General features: G+C 37.9%; 1 protein-coding gene across 1 annotated transcript in view; it reads right to left on the bottom strand.

Annotated features, from left to right (window-relative positions):
* Positions 1-11320: 11320 nt before the first annotated feature.
* reck (reversion-inducing-cysteine-rich protein with kazal motifs) overlaps positions 11321-24833 on the bottom strand; it is a 177087-nt gene continuing 163574 nt past the window's right edge. Inside the window, exons 22-25 of the mRNA XM_060824192.1 lie at positions 20153-20360; positions 19602-19675; positions 16506-16661; positions 11321-11752 (exon numbers count right to left, since the gene is read on the bottom strand). Coding sequence (XP_060680175.1) covers positions 11546-11752; positions 16506-16661; positions 19602-19675; positions 20153-20360 — 645 coding nt within the window. The 3' untranslated portion in view covers positions 11321-11545. The remainder of the gene's footprint in view (positions 11753-16505; positions 16662-19601; positions 19676-20152; positions 20361-24833) is intronic.

Raw genomic sequence — 24833 nt, 5'->3', positions numbered from 1 at the left:
TACTTTAGTGGGAATGTTCAGCTCTGACAAACTTTAATAATACAAATGATGTGGGTTCCTTTGATTTGGGAATGCAATGGTACTTGCATAACAATGTTTTTTATGCACTGTCAACAGTAGGAAAAGGTACAGGAACTACTGGTATAGAAAGATGCTGGAAAGGTTCAGAGAAGAGTTAAAGACATTGTTGTGATTGGATGGTTTGAATTATGAGGAGAGACTTGAATGAGCTGGGACATCTTTCCCTGGAGCAGCAGATGCTAAGGGGTGACCTTATAGAGGTTAATAAGATCATGAGGGGCATCAATAAGGTGAATAGCCAAGGTACTTCTCCCAAGGTAGTGGAGTCCAAAACTAGAGGCCATAGGTTTAAGGTGAGAGGGAAAAGATTTAAAACGGACCTGAGGGACAACATTTTCAAGCACAGGGTTGTGCACGTATGGAATGAACTGTCAAAGGTGGTGGAGGCTGGTATAATTACAACATTTAAAAGGCATCTGGACAAGTACATGAATACTTAAGGGGCTTCGAGGGATGTGGGCCAGATGCTGGCAAGTGGGACCAGATCAGTTTAGGATATCTGGTCGGCACAAAAAAGTTGGACCAAAGGGTCTGTTTCATGCAGTATAACTCTATGATTCTATATATCATTAGATTGGGAGAAGAAATATTGTTTGTATCAGGGTAAATTCCCCAAAAAAGCATTGAAAGGGGGTGGTTGGAACTTCAAGTCAAGGTTTCAGGAAACAAGCTTTCTACTTTTGAAATGGATAGTAATTAGTTAAGAAGTTAATCAAAACAACTGAATGTCAAAGCAGGCTGACAGGGCAATATCAAACAGACAATACCTATTCCTCAACTCCTCCTAACATTTGGAAAACTAAAGTAAACCTGAATTTGCAACTTGAAATTTGAGGGCACATTGCTGTATGGACATCGAAAATTTTGATAAATATTAGTTAATAACAAAAAGGCAAAATGCTGAGTATTATTAAGGATCATTTGGAAAAAAGGTCTGCACTTACGTTATACCCTGTATCTCAGAGGAACATCTTACAATGACTAAACCACCTTGAAGTGTAGTGGTTTGTTATGATCTCAATTTATTCAAAAGATTCTTGCAGATAGAATAATTTCATTTGAAAATATTATCAGTGGACAGGCTTCAATGCTCTCCAAAAGTACAATATTGGAATTAATTTTGGATGCAATGGGCAAGTATGCATTCATTTAGAGGTAAAAATGGCTAAATGTAATGATCCCCATGATTTGAATGCGAGCATAAGAGGTACAGTTCATTAGTTTGCAGATGAAACCAAAATTGGAGGTGTAGTGGACAGCGAAGAGGGTTACCTCAGATTACAACAGGATCTGGACCAGATGGGCTAATGGGCTGAGGAGTGGCAGATGGAGTTTAATTCAGATAAATGCGAGGTGCTGCATTTTGGGAAAGCAAATCTTAGCAGGACTTATACACTTAATGGTAAGGTCCTAGGGAGTGTTGCTGAACAAAGAGACCTTGGAGTGCAGCTTCATAGCTCCTTGAAAGTGGAGTCACAGGTAGATAGGATAGTGAAGGCGGCGTTGGTGCGCTTTCCTTTATTGGTCAGAGTATTGAGTACAGTAGTTGGGAGGTCATGTTGCAGCTGTACAGGACATTGGTTAGGCCACTGTTGGAATATTGCGTGCAATTCTGGTCTCCTTCCTATCGGAAAGATGTTGTGAAACTTGAAAGGGTTCAGAAAAGCTTTACAAGGATATTGCCAGGGTTGGAGGATTTGAGCTACAGGGAGAGGCTGAACAGGCTGGGACTGTTTTCCCTGGAGCATCAGAGGCTGAGGGGTGACCTTATAGAGGTTTTAAAAATTATGAGGGGCATGGAAAAGATAAATAGGCAAAGTTTTTTTCCCTGGGGTCGGGGAGTCCAGAACTAGAGGGCATAGGTTTAGGGTGAGAGGGGAAAGATATAAAAGAGACCCAAGGGGAAACTTTTTCACGCAGAGGGTGTTACGTGTATGGAATGAGCTGTCAGAGGATGTGTTGGAGGCTGGTACAATTGCAACATTTAAGAGGCATTTGGATGGGTATATGAATAGGAAGGGTTTGGAGGCTGGTAGGTGGGACTAGATTGGGTTGGGATATCTGGTCGGCATGGACGGGTTGGACCGAAGGGTCTGTTTCCATGTTTTACATCTCTATGACTCTATGCCAAATTGCAATGTTTAAATAGTGCTAACATTATCAGGGCAAACTGGTTATTCAAACTACCGAAAGTCTTATTATCAAAATGGAGAAGGAATATGCTACACTTGCTGCAGGTTTCACTAAGGTTCTGCAAACTATATTAAAGATGTCACCCTTCATCTTACATTCCTGTAATGGAATCACTAACAGTCAATTGCACTGCTCAAAAATTCCTTTACCAACAAAAATAAAAATTGTGACAGTGGAATGTTTCCTGAAAAATGAACACTGGCCTTGAAAATAGCTAATAATTAATCCTGTCAAATGTGATTTTGAGTAGTTATTGGAGAAAGGGCACCAAACGTATTTCTGGGCAAAAATGAAATAAAGAAAGTGATATGCATTCTTGCAGATAGAATATTTTCATTTGAAAATATTATCAGTGGACAGGCTTCAATGCTCTCCAAAAGTACAATATTGGAATAAATTTTGGATGCAATGGGCTAGTATGCATTCAGTTAGAGGTAAAAATTGCTAAATGTAATGATCCCCATGATTTGGATGCGAGTAAAAGAGGTACAGTTCGTAACCAATGGGTTACTTCAGAAATTTGGGTGGCACGGTGGTTAGCACTGCTGCCACACAGCGCCTGAGACCCGGGTTAATTTCCCGCTTCAGGTGACTGACTGTGTGGAGTTTGCACGTTCTCCCAGTGTCTGCGTGGGTTTCCTCCGGGTGCACCGGTTTCCTCCCATAGTCCAAAGATGTGCGGGTCAGGTGAATTGGCCATACTAAATTGCCTGTAGTGTTAGGTAAGGGGTAAATGTAGGGTTATGGGTGGGTTGCGCTTCGACGGGTCGGTGTGGACTTGTTGGGCCGAAGGGCCTGTTTCCACACTGTAAGTAATCTAATCTAATCTAATCTTAAATGTGACAGCCAAGTTGTACCAAAAAAAAAGCCCCCCCCCCCCCAAAAAAAAGAGAGATAAATGATCAAATTATATGTTTTTTGTCTGTACTGGTCAATGGGCCAATTATTGGCCAGGACACATGAAGAATTACCATTCCTTACTTTAAATTGGGCCATGGAAACTTGAATTTGACAGAGGAGATCTCCACTTCAAAGTTAACCTGAAAGAAGGTACAGGTATTTTCAACAGTACCATCCCCAGCATATTGAAGTTTCAGCAATGATTATGTGCTCTAGTCTCTGAAGTGGAGTTTGAACTCCTGATTCCGAACCAGGAGTGGTAAGAACTTCGCCAAGGCCAAGGTCTTAACCCTTACATTCTACTATATTTATCTGAGAGCAGGGGTGCGCTCGAATCCTGTTCCCTTAATTTACTGTAGTTATTACCAAGCTGGGAAAATGAAATTACAGAAATTGCGATGTTTCTGTCAATTCAATCCATACTCCTAAACTGATTTTATCCATTAGAAACCAGACTTCAGCAGTAGTGTTTAGTCTGATATTGTGCTCAGTTAAAATTCTTTAGAAATCAGCACCATATCAAGACTAAATGACACACTATTATAAAGTTAAAAATCACACAACACCAGGTTACAGTCCCACAGGTTTAATTGGAAGCACTAGCTTTCGGAGCGCCATTCCTTCATCAGGTGGTTGTGGAGGACACAATTGTAAGGCTAGTGTGCTTCCAATTAAACCTGTCGGACTATAACCTGGTGTTGTTTAACTTTGTACACCCCAGTCCAACACCGGCACCTCCAAATCATGACACTATTATAAAGTTTGTTCATGTCCTTTAAAATACTGCTACAATTTCCTTCAAAGATACCATTTGCTGTAATACTGATTTAAGATGTAAACGATTTTTAAAACAATGATTACAAAAACATACACACTTGAACTAGATCAGTTTAAAGTGAGCATCAAGTTATGGCTGAACTACAACAGGTATTGCTGAAAACTGAACATCTTGCACATAGCCCATGTTAATCAATGAATGAGTTAATCAATGTGAATACCTATAAAAACCAGTAATGCTTTGATGGAACAGTATCAAATTTTTGAGTTTCATTCATTTGAAAACAGCCCAAAATATTTAAAATTTGGCTTTAAAAGATTCTGCTTCAATAAAATGTTTGCTCATTTCAACCCTAATTTCACTTCCATTCCACTATGATTTTCATCATCTTACTAGGGCACAGGGAAAGATTTTGGTATACACTCAGTTTAAAAGTGATACTAAAAATCTGGATCTGGTCCAGAGTCAGGTTTATTAAACATAGTTTGCAGAGAACCCTGTTAATACTTGAATAAAATTACAGCTTACATTTAAGTATGCTTATGTAGTGCATTTATAATATATAATCATATATCTTTGAAAAATTTGATAAATGGAGAAGAATAGGTGCAAGGAGAATGATTAGATGGAGTTCTGTAGAGAGGTATTATTGCTGAATGTCAGAGAACTTACAGAACGTTATCTAAAATATTAAATTGTGTTTACAGCAACTGGCTGTTGGATTGTGGCAGTTAAATGTAGCGTCATCCGACAGCTGATTAGCTTGGTTCAGTGCAAGCTCATATTTCAGCTATTTAAATTAGTTTCAGGTCTTTTTTCACCTCTGAAGTAGATACACATTACAAAGGACAACAAAAGTCTAAGCTTTCTTAGGGTCACGAGTTTACTAACTGGCTTGCAAACCTAAGAGGGAGCTGCAATTACTAGCCACAGTACAAAGAATCAATGGATTTCAAGCAAGATGAAATTGAACTTCAGGTTAGTAACAATTATAAAACTGCTGGCATAGAAGAGGGTTTCTCACAAACCTCTGCAAAAAGACAGAGAATGCCTTTACAAGGAAGCTCACAAACTAACCAAGACACGCCAGCTAAGGTGCAATGCTATTGGTGATGCATTTGTCACATAGACATCTGTGCACACCATTTAAGAAGCTACATCATTACTATAAAGGAGGTTGACACAAATTGTGCAGCTGAAATTAGAAGTGCAGATCTTACTGTTATGAGGTCATAATTAAAAAATATCATATGAAATAAAAATATACCATCTGAAATTAGGAGTAGGTAATTCAAGCCCTCAAGCCTGCTCCATCACAAGAGGATTATGATTTATCTGATTATGGGTTCAACTCTACTTTCTTGTCTATCCCATAATCCTCTGAAGCCACCAATGGTGTAATTTTCAAAGTCCAAAGATGGAAAGCAAAATAATGAGATGTTTTCAATGAAAGCATCCAAAGAAAATAAAGCAGACATCAACACATCTAATCGAATTTGGTAAGCATCCTGAGGAGTACACTAAGTCAGTTAAGTGATGTACATAATAAGGTGAACAATTTGGATGTTGTTCAGAACAGGATTCAAACTATAGATAATACAGATCTTGGAGATCAAGGGAAATGTTCCGTGAAAATAGTTCAATCGCCAAATTCAATAATGCATCCTGACAACTATCGTTACTTCCTCTCTGTTCAAATTTGGGTGAATTAAAGACAAAAGAAACAAAATATAAATAAATTTCCCCAAAAGAGAAGTTCAACAAGCCAAAACTGTTTGCAAGGAAAAGGGTTTTACTTTTCACTTTGGCTGAAAAAAATGGTTAATTATCAATATTTAATATTAATGTATAACTCACAAATAAAATAGCAGTTTATGGTTGCAAGCCTTGTATTCTGTTCAACTAGAGAAAGCAACCTATCATGACGCTATTGTAATGGTGATTTTTAACACTTTTCAGGCAACTAATGAACCATTTAACTGGTTATACTAGGGCAGAACAATCATTAATCCAGCTGTGAGATGTACACAATGGCTCAGCAGCAGGTTCGAAAAGCCATGGTAACATTCATACTTCCCACAATATGTTGTGTTTCTCAATTAAATGGTAGAGAATTGACAGGAACTGAAATCTGAGAAGCTCATTACACAATGGAATCAAGACTAGAAGTGTGGCTGAAAGGATTATGCCTTGGCCTGCTCCAATACATCTCATGTAATGTACATGCACTCTGAGTCTGAAAACTCGACTACACAATTCACTTCTATCACTGCTCTGGTAATATTTCAAAATTCTTAGCTAATATTAACAAAACTAAGTTCAAATCTCAGCTAGTTGCTATTCTCTGTAAATCTGCATGTTTCCTCTGATGAAAGAAACCCTGCTTTTCTTTTGAAAATTTTTATAAAACCACTTGAACATGAATTGCACTAAAGACTGCTCTGAACATGGGTGAAAGATGAAAGCACAAACCTTTTCTATATTTTAAAGAATAATTTTGGAAAGAAATATGGCCTGAAATCCTTTCATTTAAAAGAAGTATTCTTCATTTGAAAATGCAGTTTTATTACCAAATGACCAATAGTTACTGTCGTATTGCAACAAGTGATTCACACAACTGTACCGGTCTTGCTATTACCAGCACTGCTAAAAATCTAGTCAGATTCACCCTACTCCTTGGCCAGAGAGACACTCTTACACCTCAGATAAAACTTGGTTGCAGTGAACCATGGGTGGCACGGTGGCTCAGTGGCTAGCACTGCTGCCTCACAGCACCAGGGAACCCAGGTTTGATTCCCACCTCGGGCGACTGTCTGTGTGGAGTTTGCCCATTCTCCCCGTGTCTATGTGGGTTTCCTCTGGGTGCTCCGGTTTCCACCCGCAGTCTAAAGATGATCAGGTTAGGTGAACTGGCCAAACTAAATCGCCTATAGTGTTCAGGAATGTGTAGGTGCATTAGTCAGGGGAAAAGTAGAGTAATAAGTTAGGAGAATGGGTCTGGGTGGGATACTCTTCAGAGAGTCGTTGTGGACTGGTGGGCCAAATGACCTGTCTGCACACTGTAGGGATTCTATGATGATTCTAAGATAAACCAAACTAATCTAATCACAAGTAAACATCACTACTCAGACACCATAATATGTGCCAAGAACAAGCAGTTGGTCCATTTCTTTACTAAACATTTTAAAAAGATTATTTAAATTTAAATGTTCATTCCGATGCTGGTTGTCTAGATCTCAGTATGTTAAATGTCTGTCCACTTTGTCGTTAACATGTTAATTAAGCAATTCTGTTCACTTCTTAAAAAAAAACACGAGTGTCTGATCTGCCCAAAGCTTTTTCGGGTACAGTTTACTAAAAGCCCACTATAATGTTGCACTTTGATAGCAGCTGTGTACATCCAGAGTTCAAGTGTGAAGTCAGTGACTCAGTAGACCTTCTAGCAACTAAGACTGAAAGCTTGTACTATATGTTGCCTAGTTGCTTGAATTTCCAATTTGTGCTCCCTGGTTGGGAAGATAAGCACTGACACAAATTTGTAAAATGGACTCATTTTTGTGTTGAGGGGATTCTTATTCCATAATCTGTGAAATGCAACTGGATAGAATTGAACAAAGGGAATTGAACAGTTGGATTCGTACCTTCGATACCCTCTAGATTTGAGGACAAACTTAATCAAATGAAATGATAGAACAATATTTATGCAAAGCTATTCAGTTTGCTACAGAACAAATGCAAACCATGGGCCCATTGTTCATGTGTTAGCACTTTGAAAGAGCTACTCAAAAATTTTTTCACATTTCTGGGCTTTTCATATAGATCTGTAAATTCTTCCATTGAAATGTTTGTCCAATTCCTTATTGAATTTGTTAATGGAATTGTTCCAGCAGCCTTTTAGGTAGTGTGTTTCAGAACACATCCTGCAGTTAAAAATAACTCCTCTTGCCTCTGGTTCTTTTATCAATAATCTCAGATCTGGGTCCTCTTTTGTTACTGGAAACAATTTCTCCTTATTAACTCTTTCAAAACTTTTCAAGAGATCAAAAACTTTTACTAAATACCCTTGTAACCTTCTCTGCTCAGAGAGCAAAGAGCCTGAAATTCGCTCATCTTTTTATGAAGAATTTCCATATCTTTGGAATTATTCTAATAAACTTCCTGTGTTTCCTAAACTTTGATTTGCGGTCAAAGCATATCCCAGCTGGAACATCACCAGTGATTCATAAGACTTACAGCATAATTTCATTCATTTTGTACTCTGTACCTGTATGTAAAGCTACATGTAAAGCTTTCTAAGTGCTACACTTTAAAAACGATGTCAATTTGTACTACGATATTCAAAGATTTGCATAAACACAAATATCTGTGGCCCCCTCTTTCAAATGCTAAGTACAAAATGTGTTCATTCAGCTCTCTTGAAACAGGGTGGGATGGGGTTAGTCAGTCAATAATTTGAAAAATTGGTTATGGTTTGGGATGGGTGCGGGGAATGCTTCACACAAAGTGAGACTTCCTGGTTTCATAATCAAATTTCTGACCATACTACTGGAAATCAAGCAGATAATAAGATTAGTACTAAGAGGGGTTAAGCATTCCTCCTATATTGTTAAAAGTATTCATTCAGTTTTGTTTCAAAATATAAGAAATGAGTAGTGTCAGTATATAGAACTTTAGTATTTGTTACATTCATTAGGAATTTCCAGCATTTTGTACTGTAAATATAAAAGGGGTTTGTGCTCTTCAACATTCAAAGAGTTGGTACCTGTGCAATAAAAACTAAATTCAATGAAAACGAGTGAGTGGTGGTGTAAGGATGCTAGAAAGGACCTGGAGCACGAAAGCACACAATGTCGAGAATATCTAATCAAATGGTAAAGTTGACAAATTGAAGCAATAAAGAAAGAGAAAACAGTTCAATATGAAATAGGGGGAATGCCATCTAAAAATATAACGGCAGGAACAGAGGTGGCTTAGATAAATAACACTAAGTCTAAACAAGGAAATATAAAAACAAAACAAATTGCGGATGTTAGAAATCAGAAAACAAAACGGAAATTGCTGAAGGAGGGCCAGAAGCAGCATCTGCAGAGAAAAAGTAGAGAAAAATATTTTGAGTTCAGGGACTCTTTTTCAGAACTGGAGAGTTCTGGAGACTGAAGGATCACTGGACTAGATATGTCAACTCTGCTTTCTCTCCATGGATGTTGCCAGACCTGCTGAGGTTTTCCAGCAATTTGTTTTTGTTGTCACATAAAAATAACCTCAGGTTAATCAGGAGAAATAGTCAAAGCAAAAGAGGGCTTTTTATTTTTTTAAAAAGTGCGTTTGAATGGCTAGCACTTAAGTAGCATTTTTCACTACTTTGACAGCCAATGAAGTATTTTTGAAATGCAGTCACTTGATGTTAATCAGGAAACATTACTTTGCACAGCAAACCCCCACAACAGCAATGTGATAATAGTCACATTATCTGTTTTTTTTTAAATGATTTGGACTGATGGATAAATAGTGGCCATGACACAGGGGATAACTCCTCTGCTGTTTTTATTTTGAAATAATGCCACGGCATCTTGTACATCCACTTAAACAGGCAGATGGGACCTCAGTTTACTGTTTTATCTAAAAGGCAGCACCTTCAATAGTGTAATATTCCCACGGTAATGCACTGGAGTATCAACCTTTGTTTGTGCTTGAGCCTAGGTGGGGCTTGAACTAAGAACTTTCAGATGCAATTTTGCTACCAAATGAAAACTGAAAGAACTGCAGATGCATTAAATCAGAGACAAAAACAGAAAATGTTAGAAAAAGCTCAGGAGATCTGGCAGCACTGCAGTGAGAAATCAGAATTAATATTTCGGGTCAAGTGACTCTTCCTCAGTTCTGCTACCAAATCAGCCTGGCTGACAGAGAGAAGAGCTGAAAATGTGTTGCTGGAAAATCGCAGCAGGTCAGGCCTGACCTGCTGCCCTTTTCCAGCAACACATTTTCAGCTCTGATCTCCAGCCCTCACTTTCTCCTGACAGAGAGAAGACTAGTATTCAACAGATTGAGCTCCAAAAAAACAAGTCAACAAAACAATGGGACATGTAAAGGACAAAGAGCATCACTACAACAAATCAAAGAACTGCAGATGCTGGAGATCATAAACAAACGCAAAAATTACCAAACAGCCAAGGAAGGCCTGGCAGCATGGTGGACAGAAAGCAGAGTTAATGTTTCAGGTCCAGAGATCCTTTATGACAACTGGTAGATGCCATCAGATCTGCTGAGTTTTTCCAGCTATTTCTCTTTTAGCATTATGATATATGCTTTAAGTTTTTGATCTCTATAAATACAGATGAAGGCAATGACGAAATTCTAAGAAGCAGATAAAGGAGCATTGGATCGATTAAAAAGTAGGAAGTAAATTGCATTAAACAGATTTGGTTTAATTTAATAATTATCCTGATGTAGAGAGGGACCCTTCAGAAAATAAACGGAATACAGCTGCAATAATAGAGGTAATTCAAAAAGTTTCTTGCAAGATCCTAAGTGTGCTTAAAGTCTTGGGAATATCGTCATAACTCAATTTAGGCTCACATCAGTGACGAAAAACTGCCAGAGATTCTAAACAGGAGGAGCATTAGAAACATATCTGCCAATAGATTTAAGAGTAGATCAAGTTTCAAACATATAACCAAACTCTTCCAGAAAGTGTTATGCCTATAGACAAGTGTTGCACTGGATGTAGGAAATTCGGAATTTCAGAACAAAATTTGGTAAAGGACTATGAAACATGTTGCAGAATTTAAGACCTAAAGTATTAAGGGTGGTGACATAAATGGAAACACAATTGAAAAGAAGAAAGCAGAAAATGGTAACAAGTCAATTTCACATTGGAGTGAGCAGGATATCTCAGAGATATGATAAGATGATAACTAGAAATATGTACACTACAGCAAAGATGGCAGCTTAGGTAATCTAACCAATGTGATCAAACATTTGAAAAAGTTGGAAAGCAAAAGTGGTAAGAGATGAAGAATCAAACGAGGGACTTAAATTTGGATTAATGCTACAAGTGTAATGGAAGAGGTTAAAAGAAATGATTCCAGGAAAATATTATTAGTTATTTCAGTTGTGTGGAATTTAAACACTGATGCATACCAGTTGGGTCAAAATGCCCGCTTGTGCTCTAGATTAAAAACTTAATACATGATTTAAACTGATGCAATATTGATTGAAATTGCATCATGTCAAATCTTGCAGCACTGAATTCAATCAATTCCCTATTTTATGTCAATTTGCATATCAAGACATAAACTATATCGAACAGTTTTAAGAAATAAACGCATGATAGCTAACTGACTAATTTAAACTGCAATCATTTTAAATAAAATAAACCAAGCCCTTCAAAAAAGGCCTGTATAAAGATATATTTTGAATTCTACTTGCATTTAGAAGATGCCAAAGTTGAAATTTTGTATAACTCATTGGCTTATCTTGCTCTATATTTTCTATGTAGGGTGTTGTAGTTCAGCCATTAAGCATGCATTCCACAATAGCACGTTAAATACAGACTTGTCCTGATTTTAAAAAATGCAATGTCTTTCTGAATCATAAAAATCCTGACAAAGCAACAACTAGGCTTAGTAAAAGTGCAGCTGAGGAGAGGATTGTCTTTGCAGAGTCAGATGAATCCATTAATGAAAGTTGCATCTGTGAGGTGGTAAGTGCTGACAGAGGTACATGGGCCATTAAAGTTGGACTACCAGATTGTATGAGAGAGTCTATCTTCTCAGCCTCTTTATTGCAAGCCTCAATCTAGAATAACAAAAGCGGTGATTAATATTTAAGAATTTTCCAAGATAAACATTTAAAAATGTTCAGGATTACATTTTGTAACAGTTTGGATCATACCATCAATGACAAGAACAAAATCTAATTGTCTATACTAAGTTAACCAAGAAATACTTTGTATTTACATATTAATTTTCCCAATCTCAGACATCCCTCAGTTGCATCATCACCTAATGAAGTACTCCAGAAACGCAGTCACTATTGTAATACAACAAATGTGGCAGCTAATCTGAACAGTGAATGATCTCATAAATAACAACGAGACAATGCTGGGGACTGAGTCTAGCTAAATTACTCTTGCGTTGATACAGGCTTCTTAGGTTAAATTTCATCCTTCTGCATGTAATCAATGAATTGCTGATTCACCCTCAACTATTGACGTTTGATGGTACACTCTATAGTCTGCTGACTATACCTAAACTCAATCCAAATAGGCTTTGCCTAACCAATTCTTCATTTCAATTCTTATATTCAAATTAATAATACTTTTCAACTATCTTTTTCTTTCAGCAGTTTTACTGAAGAGTTTATACTTAGGAATATTAAATTGCTAATGCAAGTTTCAGCAGTCAGAAGGATGATGCCTGAACAAATTGCTTTGGGAGAAATTTTATTTGTTAAAGTGAAAGGAATGTCATAGCGTTAGCGAGGTATTAATGACATTCTGGAAAGCAGAAAAGATTGCTAAGATTGCTTTAAGACGTCCCAGGATTATAGAATAAAGACGTCCCATAGCACCTTGAGTTTGATCCTTTTAAGACATGAGGAGAATGTACTTCCTTGTTATGTCACATCAATTGAGTTCAGAACTAGCATATTTTGTGAGGTTGAAAGATAAAGATGGCAAAATTCAGGAACCTTGGAAGACAAGAGACAAAGATGACAAAGTTAAACAAAAAAAAAAGGAGGCATATATATGGTTTAGAAAACTGAGGCCCTTGAGGAGTATAGAGGAAGCAGGAAAAAGACTCATACAAGAAATTAGGAGGACTGGACTGGACTGACCCTAACAAGTCCTTAATAAGTAGGATGAAGGAGAATCCCAAGGCATTTTGTGTGTATATTAGGAACAAGATGGTAACTAGGGAAAGGGCAGGTCCACTCAAGAACAAAAGACAGAATTTGTGTGTGGAGCCAGAGGAGGTTGGTGAGATCCTTAATAAATACTTCCCATCGGTATTCACTGAGGAGAAGGGTGTGGGTGATGGTAAGATCAGGAAAGGGAATGTTGATATTCTCAGGTATGTCAATATTAGGGAGGGGTAGATAGTAACCAGGCCCTGACGGAATCTATCACAGGCTACTGAAGGAGACAAGGGAGAAAGGTGCGAGGGCCTTGACAGTGATCTTTGTATCCTCTTTAATCATAGGCGACATCCCAGACAACTTGAGAATAGCCAACGCTGTGCCTTTGTTGAAGGCAACAGGAATAATCCAGGAAATTATAGGCCAACGAGCCTTACAATCTGTTGGAGAAGATTCTTAGGGACAGGATTTACTAGTATTTGGGGAAGAATGTACTTATCAGGATTAGTCAGCATTATTTTATGAGGGGAAGGTCATGACTCACAAGCTTGACTGAATTTTTTTGAGGAAGTGACAAAGATTATTGATGAAAGGAGGGCAATGGATATTATTGATACAGATTTCACTAAAGCATTTGACAAGGTGCTGATGATAAGCTAGTTCAGAAGATTAAGTTGCCTGGGATTCATGGGGAGTTGGCAAGTTGAATACAAAGAATATAGAAGGTAGATGTAAAGGGGCGCTTTTCTGACTAAAGGCCTGTGACCAGTGGTGTTCTGCAAGGATTAGCATTGGAACCTCTGTTATTTGTAATATAACGATTTGGATGAGAAAGTAAGTAGTCTGACTAGTAAGTGTACAGACAGCATGAAAATTCATGGAGTCGTGGACAGCGAGGGAGGTTATCAAAGGGGACAGCAGGATATATATCAGTTGGAAAGTTGAGTGGGGAAACAGCAGATGGAATTTAATACAGCCACATGTGGAAGAGATGCATATTGGGTGGTCAAATGCAAGAAGAAAATATACAGTAAATGGCAGGATCCTTAGGAACACTGATATGCAGAGTGATCTTAGGGTCCAAGTCCATAGCTCCCTCAAAGTGGCAACACAAGTGGTTAAGTGCATGCTTGCCTTCATTGGTCAGGGCATTGAGTATAAAAGTTGGCAAGTCACGTTGCAGTTGTATAAAATTTTAGTCAGACCACATTTGGAGTATAATATTTTGTTCTGGTCACCACATTACAGGAAGGATGTGAAGACTTTGGAGAGTGCGCAAAAGACATTTACCCAGGAGTTACATGGATTGGAGTGTATTAACTATAGAGGTTGGACAAAATTGAATTTGTTTTCGCCTAGAACATCAGAAGCTGAGGAGCAACTTAAAAGAACTATATAAAATTATGAGAGGCATACATATGGTGAATAGTTGGAGTCATTCTCCCAGGGTGGAAAGGTCAAATACTGGGAGGGGTAGGATTAAGGTGAAAGGGAGAAAGTTTAAGGACATGTGCAAAGAAATTTGTTATTTTTCTTTACAGAGGGTGGTCAATGCCTGGAACTTGCTGCCAGAGGAGGTAGTCAAAGTTAGCAGGTTATAGTCCAACAGATTGAAGATTGGCTGTCAGATAGAAGGCAGAGAGTTGGGATAAAAGGTGTTTTTTCGGAATGGCAGCTAGTGACAAGGGGTGTCCTGCAGGGTTCAGTGTTGGGGCCGAAGCTGTTCACTTTATATATTAATGATCTGGACGAAGAGACTGGGGGAATTCTGGCAAAGTTTGATGATGATATAAAGTGAGGTGGACAGGCAGGTAGTACGAGGTGGGGAGGCTGCAGGAAGATTTAGGCAAAAGTGAGGAGTGCAGATGCTGGAAACCAGAGTTTAGATCAGAGTGGTGCTGTGCTTTTCTAGCACCACTCTGACCTAAAAACTGCAAACAGATTTAGCCAGTTTAGGAGAGTGGTCTAGGAAATGGCTGATGAAATTCAAAGTGAGCAAATGTGAGGTCTTGCACTCTGGAAAAAAGAATAAAGGAATGGACTGTTGACTAAACGGTAAGAAAATTCATAAAGCTAAAGTACAAAGGGATATAGTACAGGATTCTCTAAAGGTTGACTTGCAGGTTGAGTTTGTGGTTAAGAAAGCAAATATAATGTTGTCATTTATCTCAAGAAGGTTGGAATATAAAAGCACCGTTGTGCTACTGAGACTTTATAAAGCTCTGATTAGGCCCCATTTGGAGTACTGTGTCCAGTTTTGGGTCCCACACCTCAGGAAGGAAATACTGGTACTGCAGCGTGTCCAGCAGAGATTCACATGGATGATCCCTGGAATGGTACACCTAACATAGGATGAATGGTTGAGGATCCTGGGATTGTATTCAGTAGAGTTTAGAAGATGGAAGCGAGAGCTAATAGAAACTTACAAGATATTTCATGGCTTAGAAAGGGTGGATGGTGGGAAATTATTTCCAAAAGGCAGGGATACTAGGGACCCGTGGGCACAGCCTTAGAATTAGAGGGGGTCAATTTAGAACGGAAATGAGGAGACATTTCTTCAACCAGAGTGTGGTGGGCCTCTGGTATTCATTGCCATGGAGCACAGTGGAGACTGGGACATGAAAGGTCTTCAAGGCAGAGACTGATCAATTCTTAATCTCGCAAGAGTTAAGGGCTATGGGGAGAGTGTGGGTAAGTGGAGTTGAAATGCCATCAGCCATGATTGAATGGCGGAGAGGACTTGATGGGCCGAATGGACTTACTTCCACTCCTATTTCTTATGGTCTTAACAGGGTGTCTTAACAGGTTTGAAATCACAAACTTTCAGAACACTGCTCCTTTGACAGATGAAATGGAGGTCAGCATTTCCTTCCACTTCACCTGAGGAAGGAGCAGTGCTCCAAAAGCTTGTGATTTCAAATAAACCTGTTGGACTAGAATGTGGTGTCATGTGACTTCTGACTTTGTCCACTCAAGTCCAACACCAGCAAATCCACATCAGGGGAGATGGTGGAAGCAGGTATATCAAAGTTTAAGAGGCATTCAAACAGACAAATGAATAGATAGGCAATAGAGGGTTACAGTCCACTTGTAGGCAGATGAGATTAGTTTAAAATGGCATCGTGGCCAGTACAGATATGGTAGGGTGAAAGGTGTGTTCCTGTGTTGTGCTGTTCTATGTGTACTTATATTGCACTATAAGACTGTGGCTTTCAAACTCTTTTGGTTTAAGCAATCTTTTCAAATTGGTTAGTGACTATAAACTCCCATCTAAGTTACAATAATCGTACTACCTTTTAAACCTACAACTCTGCTACACAAGAGGACAAGGACACCAGGTGCATGGGAACTCTCCACCACATTCTCAAGGTCAGTTTAAGAATGGGCAGCAAATGTTGTTTTGTCAACACTAATAGGCAAGATCTAACTTAGTGGCAAAATAGGCCAAAAATACTGAATCATCCTCTCTTCATCCCATGTTTGGAGGCAGGACACCTCAAAGAGGGCACTTTCAGGTGTAATACATTTAAAAAATTGAGGCACAAATCACGCCCACTAAATGAATCACACAGATAAATTATTAAACAAAACTGATTTTCCATAGAACATTTACTGTATATGTACACTTTTCCCATTGCATAAAATATATTATCCCTAAAGTAAAAAGTGTACATTATATTTATATACATACCTGTAATTTTGTTGGATCTTGATCAACTGGAATGATGAGGATCACGAGGTCAGATTCTATACTTAGGTAGCCAAAAACATCACACTGAGGTACTGAAACGTGGAAACGCAAAATATAAATGATGTCGTGTACAGACACTGGTCTTCCCCCATTTAACTGTAAAGAAAACAAATGCTCGAAATGAAAAAGTGCATAATCCAGTATTCTTGTGGTAAATAACTATTTAAAACAATCATAATTCAAGCTTCTAAATTTTTAACTGTGATTGTGATAAAGATCAGCCTTTAACCTACTGAATGGTGGACTTGCCTTGAGTAGCTGAAAAGCACATTTCTATTTTACCATGAAGAGGAGAATTTTGTTTCATTAATATCATAACATTCGCATAAGCAAAGAACAGGTCAGATCTGCGCACTACTCCAAAGGAATTCTTTATGTGAAGAGTTTACTTTCTTTCAACTTTCCTTCAATCAAAAAAAACCACAACCAAGATCATGTCATTAATTAGTACTTTCATTGGAATCTTTATACTTTGTCAGAGTGAGTGAGTCTGTGTAATTTACCAACTCAAAAGAACTGAGCCTCAAATTAGGAGCAGGGCATAAATGTCCACTCTAGCAAAGTTAATGCTATCTTCAGTAAACTCTGATTATATAATGTTTATAACCAAATCTATAACACTTCTCCCAATGAGTTCTGTACAATGTACTAGTTTCATTCATGTGAATGGGTATTGCTGGAAGAAATCCCTTCACTCAAATGAATGGCAGTCAATTGGCCAATCCCCAGACAGAGTTTGGAGATAATCTGTCATCGAACATAATGATTTATTAAATAAAGAAAGGGGATGGAAATCCAGTAAGAAATACAGACAGTGGGTAAGAATCCACTTACAGGACTGACCTGGGTCATTGATCCTGAGAGACTGCATAATGTAGATGCAAAATTGTTACCATAGCCCAGGAGGCTGAAGTAGCAGAGCAGACTTTCAGGTGGAAATGACATTGAACAGGTAAAAGGGAAATGGAAAAGGTATGATTCAGCAGAATGCAACCAAGCATCAGAGATAATCATGCAACTTTGGCAACTTAAGGGCATTCTATAAGTTTTGCAGACATTCTGCAAAATTCTGAACAAAAATCTTGCATTTTAGTTGTAAACATCTCAATTATATCAAATCCCTATTGGTGGTCTTTTTCATCTGTTGGTATGCCAAATTTAGTCAGTTTCAATTTAATGAATCACAAGCCCTTCTTAAAATTAACACCTTCAAAAGTGTCTTGTACAACCCTCAAATTACAAAACAGGTTCTGTTATTATTTAAATATTAGTAACACAAAATGAGTTATAATATTTTATTAGAGACATGTTCTTGAACAAGCTAATTAATTTCTGGAATGTCTACTGACACCTTGGAAAAGGCTTCCTGTGACTGAATTCATCAGTTACTAATAGTAATTTTAGTTACTTAGATTTAGATTAGATTACTTACTTAATTATTTACAGTGTGGAAACAGGCCCTTCGGCGCAACAAGTCCACACCGACCCGCCGAAGCGCACCCACCCAGACCCATTCCCCCACATTTACCCCTGCACCTAACACTACAGACAATTTTGCATGGCCAATTCACCTAACCTGCATATTTTTGGACTGTGGTAGGAAACTGGAGCACCCGGAGGAAACCCACATAGACACAGGGAGAATGTGCAAACTCCACACAGACAGAGGCATTAGTTATTAATAGATTTCCATGGTAATATAGATAGTTGCAGGTCCTGATAACAGATCATAACCTAAATGTTAACGGTGTTTCTGTCTCCACAGATGCTGCCTGATCTGATGGGGACATTCCTGCTAGTTTGCTTTTGCAGTAGTTGAGACTATGCTTTGCCAACCCAGATTAAAACATTTCAAGGTTTCAGAAAAGATTCTTTGCTAAGTTAGAAGTATAAGAGAAGTTAAACAGAACTTTTAAAGCAGATCTCGAAAAGCCAAGAATGTGTTAACAGTAAAAATTTAACATTTCAAAGAGGTTAAATTGTTTGAAAAACAAAAGTTAAAACTGCAGAACTGTTAGTTAATAGCTGAAGTCGCCAAGTGCAAAGAAAGAAGTATAGTTTAAAGGTATAAAGAAGTAATGTGTGAGTAAGATAACTTTAGATATGGTAAAAAGAGGGAGGGAAGGAGATCTTGGATGTCATACATTATCAAAAGTATACATCAAAATGTTTTAAACACAACAATTGATTTACATTTCAAACAAGTTCAAAAATAATCATCGGCTAACGTCTTCAGGGTTCTTAATCTTTTAGGTACTTCAATTCCATGGATTCCTTCACATGCCAAAGGGTGAAGAAATACTGACTTGAACAAGAAAATTTGCAGTACTAGCACTTTTGAAAGCATGTTGCAACATCTCAGATTCTCACTCATTAGACACACAATCTGATTATTCAGCCTTTTTACCAATCAGGTCAAACATTAATCTCTGTTCATTGCAGTGAGTTGTTCATACAATATTTATGGATAAAAATTCTGCTTCTGTTCCCACAAGGCTCATTAAAGTTATGTACATTTCATATTTGAAAACATTGGGGAAATTCTGATATGATTAACTTGCAAATACACATTCACTAATCTGCAAAATTTCGATCTTACTTACCACACTTGATCTCATTAACTCATATGGACATCCATCCGCATTACATTAAACAGACTACAATAAATGTATTGACTTTTCTCCATGTTACTAGTTGGTCTTATTCTATATATAATTATCTGTATATAAAATAGCATATTGTTTTATATCAACAACACAAAGAAACTCAAGAGTATAGTCAATATAAATCCAGTTTAAATTTTGGATATATCCACAAATGTAAAATTTGACATGAGAAAACTATTTAGACTTACTAAGGCCTGACTCTGCTTCTGTTGAAGCTTGGACAAAGGTTCTCTAGAAGTGGATGAATAATTGTAGAGTTTCCTTGACAAAGAAATATTTGGAAACAACCGTGATAGAGACTAACTACTTTAGTCAATTCTACTCTAAAGTAAACTGAAGCTATTTCTTTTAATTCTATATTTACAAATACCTTTGCAAGGCTGTCCAACTGATCTTTGCTCCATAATACACGTAGCATTCCAGCACACAGTGGGCAACAGGCTCCTGGAAGGCATCAACAATTTGACAATTCTAACTTTTTTTAAAAGCAGCATATTTTTATAATTAGTATAATGTTCAATCTTTTACTGTAAAATAGTTGCTACAGTGCTTTTTGGTGTGAGCCAATATGAGAAACTTGGTCAGATCAGCAGTCAAATGAAAAGGATGATCAAGACAAAACACAGGTAAATCTGGTAATAGCAACATATGTCTCTAATAAATCATACTTAATTGCCCATCAACTTATTTAAATTGGTATCAAATAGACCATGCTCTGTTGAAGGTATACAATCCTTCATGCAAATTTTTTCTTCCACTCTCTCCATCCAAACCATCAAGTGCCATAAATGGGAATACATCCAGTTGAAGCATCCACATGTATAGATGTTTGAGATGAAAGTCAACATATGGCAGAATTTAACAAGAAACAGCTAATCAATTTCCAGTCATACAGAAGACAAGGTTAGACTTTTTCTTTACCGGGTGGAGTAACAGGCTTGCATCCATTTTTGGGGAGCGGTGAACATGTGACAGATGAGCACTCTGGATGAGAAGTGTTACTGGGAAGAATGCCTACAGCTTGGCAACGTCCAATATAGTCCACTGCCACACGATCAGAGTAGGCAGCACATAGATTATCATAGGTCTCACCATTATGACCACAGACTGACTGCTGCCTACAAATATCCTTCAAAAGGAAAGACAAAACCAAAAGTCAAGCTTTCAATAAAAATGAATTATTCCATGTGAAATACTGTATTTTATGACTAAGGTTATTCAGAAAATGAACATTACTCACATGAAGTCTAAACCATAAAACAAATCACTTTGAAAACACTGGACCAATTTATTGTATTAAAACCACATTAAACATGGATGCAAACATTTTTATTTACTTGTTAACACTAGATATTAAAACAGATTACAGCAAGTCTATGACGGTTTGAGTAGTCAGTTAAGTTCAGCTCTAAACAGGAAGTTATTTTTAAATCCCAGTATTTCAGTTGGCTTAGTCACCTTACTCCTATCTCACAACCATTATACAAAATAATTTAGATTATAATTTGGACTGGGGAGGGGGCATAGCCTGTAATAAAAGGGGCTTCCAACCTGTACTGGACATCTGGCAACCTAATGACAGAGCAAGAAACCATCTTTTTATCTAATTAAAAACACAGAATCTCTACAGTGTGGAAGCAGGCCATTCAGCCTAACGTGTCCACATTGCCTCACCCCGAGAGAGCATTCCACCCAGACCCACCGCCCTACCCTATTTGTGTGACCCTATATTCCCCATGGTTAACCCACCTAACCTGCACATCTCTACACACTAAGGGCAATTTAGCATGGCCAATCCACCTAAACTGCACATTTTTGGACTGTGGGAGGAAATCAGAATACCTGGAAGAAACCCATGCAGACACGGGAGAATGTGCAAATTCCACTCAGACAGTTGCCCAGGGGTTGAATCGAACCTGGGTGCCTGGCGCTGTGAGGCAGCAGTGCTAACCACTGAGCGACCATGCCTGCTGCATTTAGATTGAAAAATTATAAAATGAGTTATGCAATATTTTGGAAAAGAAAGTGAAAATTATAGTGGGTGAATCAAATTTAAAATCGGAAACAGAAGAAATAACGAGGGAAAAGTAAATTGGATTGAAACAGACAGCAGAAAATGAGACAGATTGTAAGTTAATTTTCAGCGCCAGACAATTTATACAGTAACTACATTTAGTAGGTTATTAAAAAGGTATTTAGACCTGAAATGACTTGATTTAACTTTCTTGAGTAAGGTTACCTCATACCTACCATGCAAATATACCTTTCAATCCACTTAAATGGGGAGTCATATGTAACAGCATAGTAGTGGATCTCTGACAGAATCATTGTGATTTCTACATTTAATCTCCCATCTACCTATACTTTGGTAGGTGCACTTCAATAGTAGTGAGCACTAGTAGCCTTGTTGATACTTTGACAGCAATGTTTCTACCATTATTTTAAATTAGCAAGTGATTTAAAAGGGAGATTTGAACAAAGCAGCACCCAAATATAATTGACAAAATATAAAGCAAAAAGGTACATACAACATGACAATACTGTAATCATTCAGACTTTAATTGTAATTAAATCAAATACTATATAGAACAGGTTCATAGAATGTGCACTACATAGTTTTCTTTATCATTGTGTTGAGGAACCAAGTAGGTAACAGGTTATTTTTGATCTGCTATTGTCCAAAAGGGGTCAAATAATGACCCTTAAAGTGGTGTCTGAGAAAGAATGATACAATAATGATAGCAGTTTCTAGTGATTTAGTTAAAATTAGGAACATAAATTGAAGGAAGTAAATTATGTAGTTATGATGACTGAATTGATGAAGGTAAAAGGGGAAACTGCATTAAAAGGTATGACCATAGAAATAATAGATTGCAATAAATAAATGTTTCTTTAAGATATAACAAGCCCAACATGAAACATGTTTAATAATGGCTAACAAGATGAACTAAAAGTAGCAATAGATCAAAGGAAGAGGTTAATAATGTTCTTAAAAGAATGCTAAGAGTGAGCATTAAGCAGATGTCAGCATAGGGTCAAGAGACTGCTGAGGAAAGAGAAAAGAGAATAGATTAGCAAGAGACATAAAAACAAAAATTATAAACAGTTTTACAGGCATGAGAGATTATTTAAAACTAAGTGTGAACCAATTAGAAACAGGATTTATACCAGGAAACAAATACTACATCTGCCTTCACACAAAAAGGAATAAAATATTCTGGAATAATGGGGAACCAAGGTCTAGCAATATGGAGGAACTTAAATTGACATATACCAGAGGAATAATAAAGACTGAATTGTGACCCGATGATCTGCATCCGAAGGTTTTAAAAGAGATACCTGCAGAGATGTTGGATGCACTTTTGATCCTTTAGAATTCCCTAAGTTCTAGAACAGTTACTAAGAATTGGTAACATAGCACAGCTCTATAAGAAACAAGGGAGAGAGAGGAAACAAATAACATACCAGTAATAAGTTTGATATTTTTATATCTGTAATGCAGGATATGATAACAGAGCATTTAGAACATCTTAATATGATTAAACAGAGTCAACATGGATTTATGAAAGGGATCTGATGTTTGATAAATGTGAAGTTTTTTGAAGACATTGTAATGAACGGATAAGGAGGGGAAATAATGGATATAGTACATTTGCTTTACAACAAAGGTACCACACAAATGGTTAGTATAGATAATTCAGAGTCATGGGGTTGAGCAACAGTTAATAATCAGAAAAAGGAGTTGTAAAAGGATGTTTTCAGATTGGCTGATTGTAACCAGAGTATCATAAGGATCAGCATTTGAACATCAGCTATTTACAATCAATGATTTTGGCGAGGGTACTGAGCAACAACATTTGTCAATACAAATTAGCAAGTACCTTTAGGTTGCAAAGCGATTTACACAGATTGGGCTCTCGGCATATAGATGTAAGGTCATAGAATCACGTAACATGAAAACAGACCCTTCGGTCCAACTAGTCCTCACCAACCATGTTCCCAAATTAAACTAGCCCCATTTGTCTGTGCTCAGCCCATATCCTTCTAAACCTGTCCTATTCACGTACCTATCCAAATGTCTTTCAAATGTTCAAGCTGAATCTATATCCACCATTTCCTCTGGCAATTCTTACCACAATCGAACTACGGGGTGTAAAAAATGTTGCCCCTCAGGTGCTTTACTAAAACTTTCTCCTCTCACCTTAAAAATATGCCTCCTGGTTTTGAACTCTCGCACCATAGGAAAAATACATTTGCTATTAACCTCATCTGTGGAACATAGAACATTACAGCGCAGTACAGGCCCTTCGGCCCTCGATGTTGTGCCGCCCTATCATACTAATCTGAAGCCCATCCCACCTACACTATTCCATGTACGTCCATATGCCTGTCCAATGACGACGTAAATGCACTTAAACTTGGGGAATCTACTACTGTTGCAGGCAAAGCATTCCATACTCTTACTACTCAGAGTAAAGAAACTACCTCTGACATCTGTCTTATACCTATCTCCCCTCACTTTAAAGTTGTGTCCCCTTGTGTTTACCGTCCCCATACTTGGAAAAAGGCTCTCCTTGTCCACCCTATCTAACCCTCTGATTATCTTCTATGTCTCTATTAAGTTACCTCTCAACCTTCTTCTCTCTAACGAGAACAGCCTCAAGGCCCTCAGCTTTTCCTCATAAGACATTCCTTCCATACCAGGCAACATCCTAGTAAATCTCCTCTGCATCCTTTCCAAAGCATCCACACCCTTTTTATAATGCACTGACCAGAACTGTACCCAATACTGCAAGTGTGGCCGTACCAGAGCTTTGTACAGCTGCAGCATAACCTCCTGGTTCCGGAACTCAGTCCCTCCATTAATAAAGGCCAAGACACTGTATGCCTTCTTAACAACCCTGTCAATCTGGGTGGCAACTTTCAGGGATCTGTGTACATGGACACCGAGATCTCTCTGCTCATCTGCACTCCCAAGAATCTTACCATTTAGCCCAGTACTTTGCATTCCGATTACTCCGTCCAAAGTGTATCACCTCACACTTGTCCTCATTAAACTCCATTTGCCACCTCTCAGCCCAGCTCTGCATCCTATCTATGTCTCTCTGTAACCAACTACATCCTTCGTTACTATCCACAATTCCACCGACCTTAGTGTCATCCACAAATTTACTAACCCACCCTTCTAAGCCCTCATCCAGGTCATTTATAAAAATGACGAACAGCAGTGGACCCAACACCGACCCTTGCGGTACACCACTAGTAACTAGACACTAAGATGAACATGTTCCATCAACTACAACCCTCTGTTTTCTTTCAACAAGCCAATTACTGATCCAAACTGTGATATCTCCCACAATCCCATTCCTCCACATTTTGTATATTAGCCTACTGTGGGGAACCTTATCGAATGCCTTGCTGAAATCCATATACCCCACATCAACCGGTTTACTCTCATCTACCTGTTTGGTCACTTTGTCAAAAATCTCAATAAGATTCATTAGGCATGACTTACCCTTCACAAAACCTTGCTGACTGTCCCCTGGTCAGATTATTCTTTTCTGGATGGTTGTAAATCCTATCTCTTATAATCTTTTCCAAC

This window comes from Hemiscyllium ocellatum, chromosome 4 (genome assembly GCF_020745735.1).
Source record: "Hemiscyllium ocellatum isolate sHemOce1 chromosome 4, sHemOce1.pat.X.cur, whole genome shotgun sequence".
Lineage (NCBI taxonomy): Eukaryota > Metazoa > Chordata > Chondrichthyes > Orectolobiformes > Hemiscylliidae > Hemiscyllium > Hemiscyllium ocellatum.
This window is presented reverse-complemented; position numbering and strand designations above follow the sequence as displayed.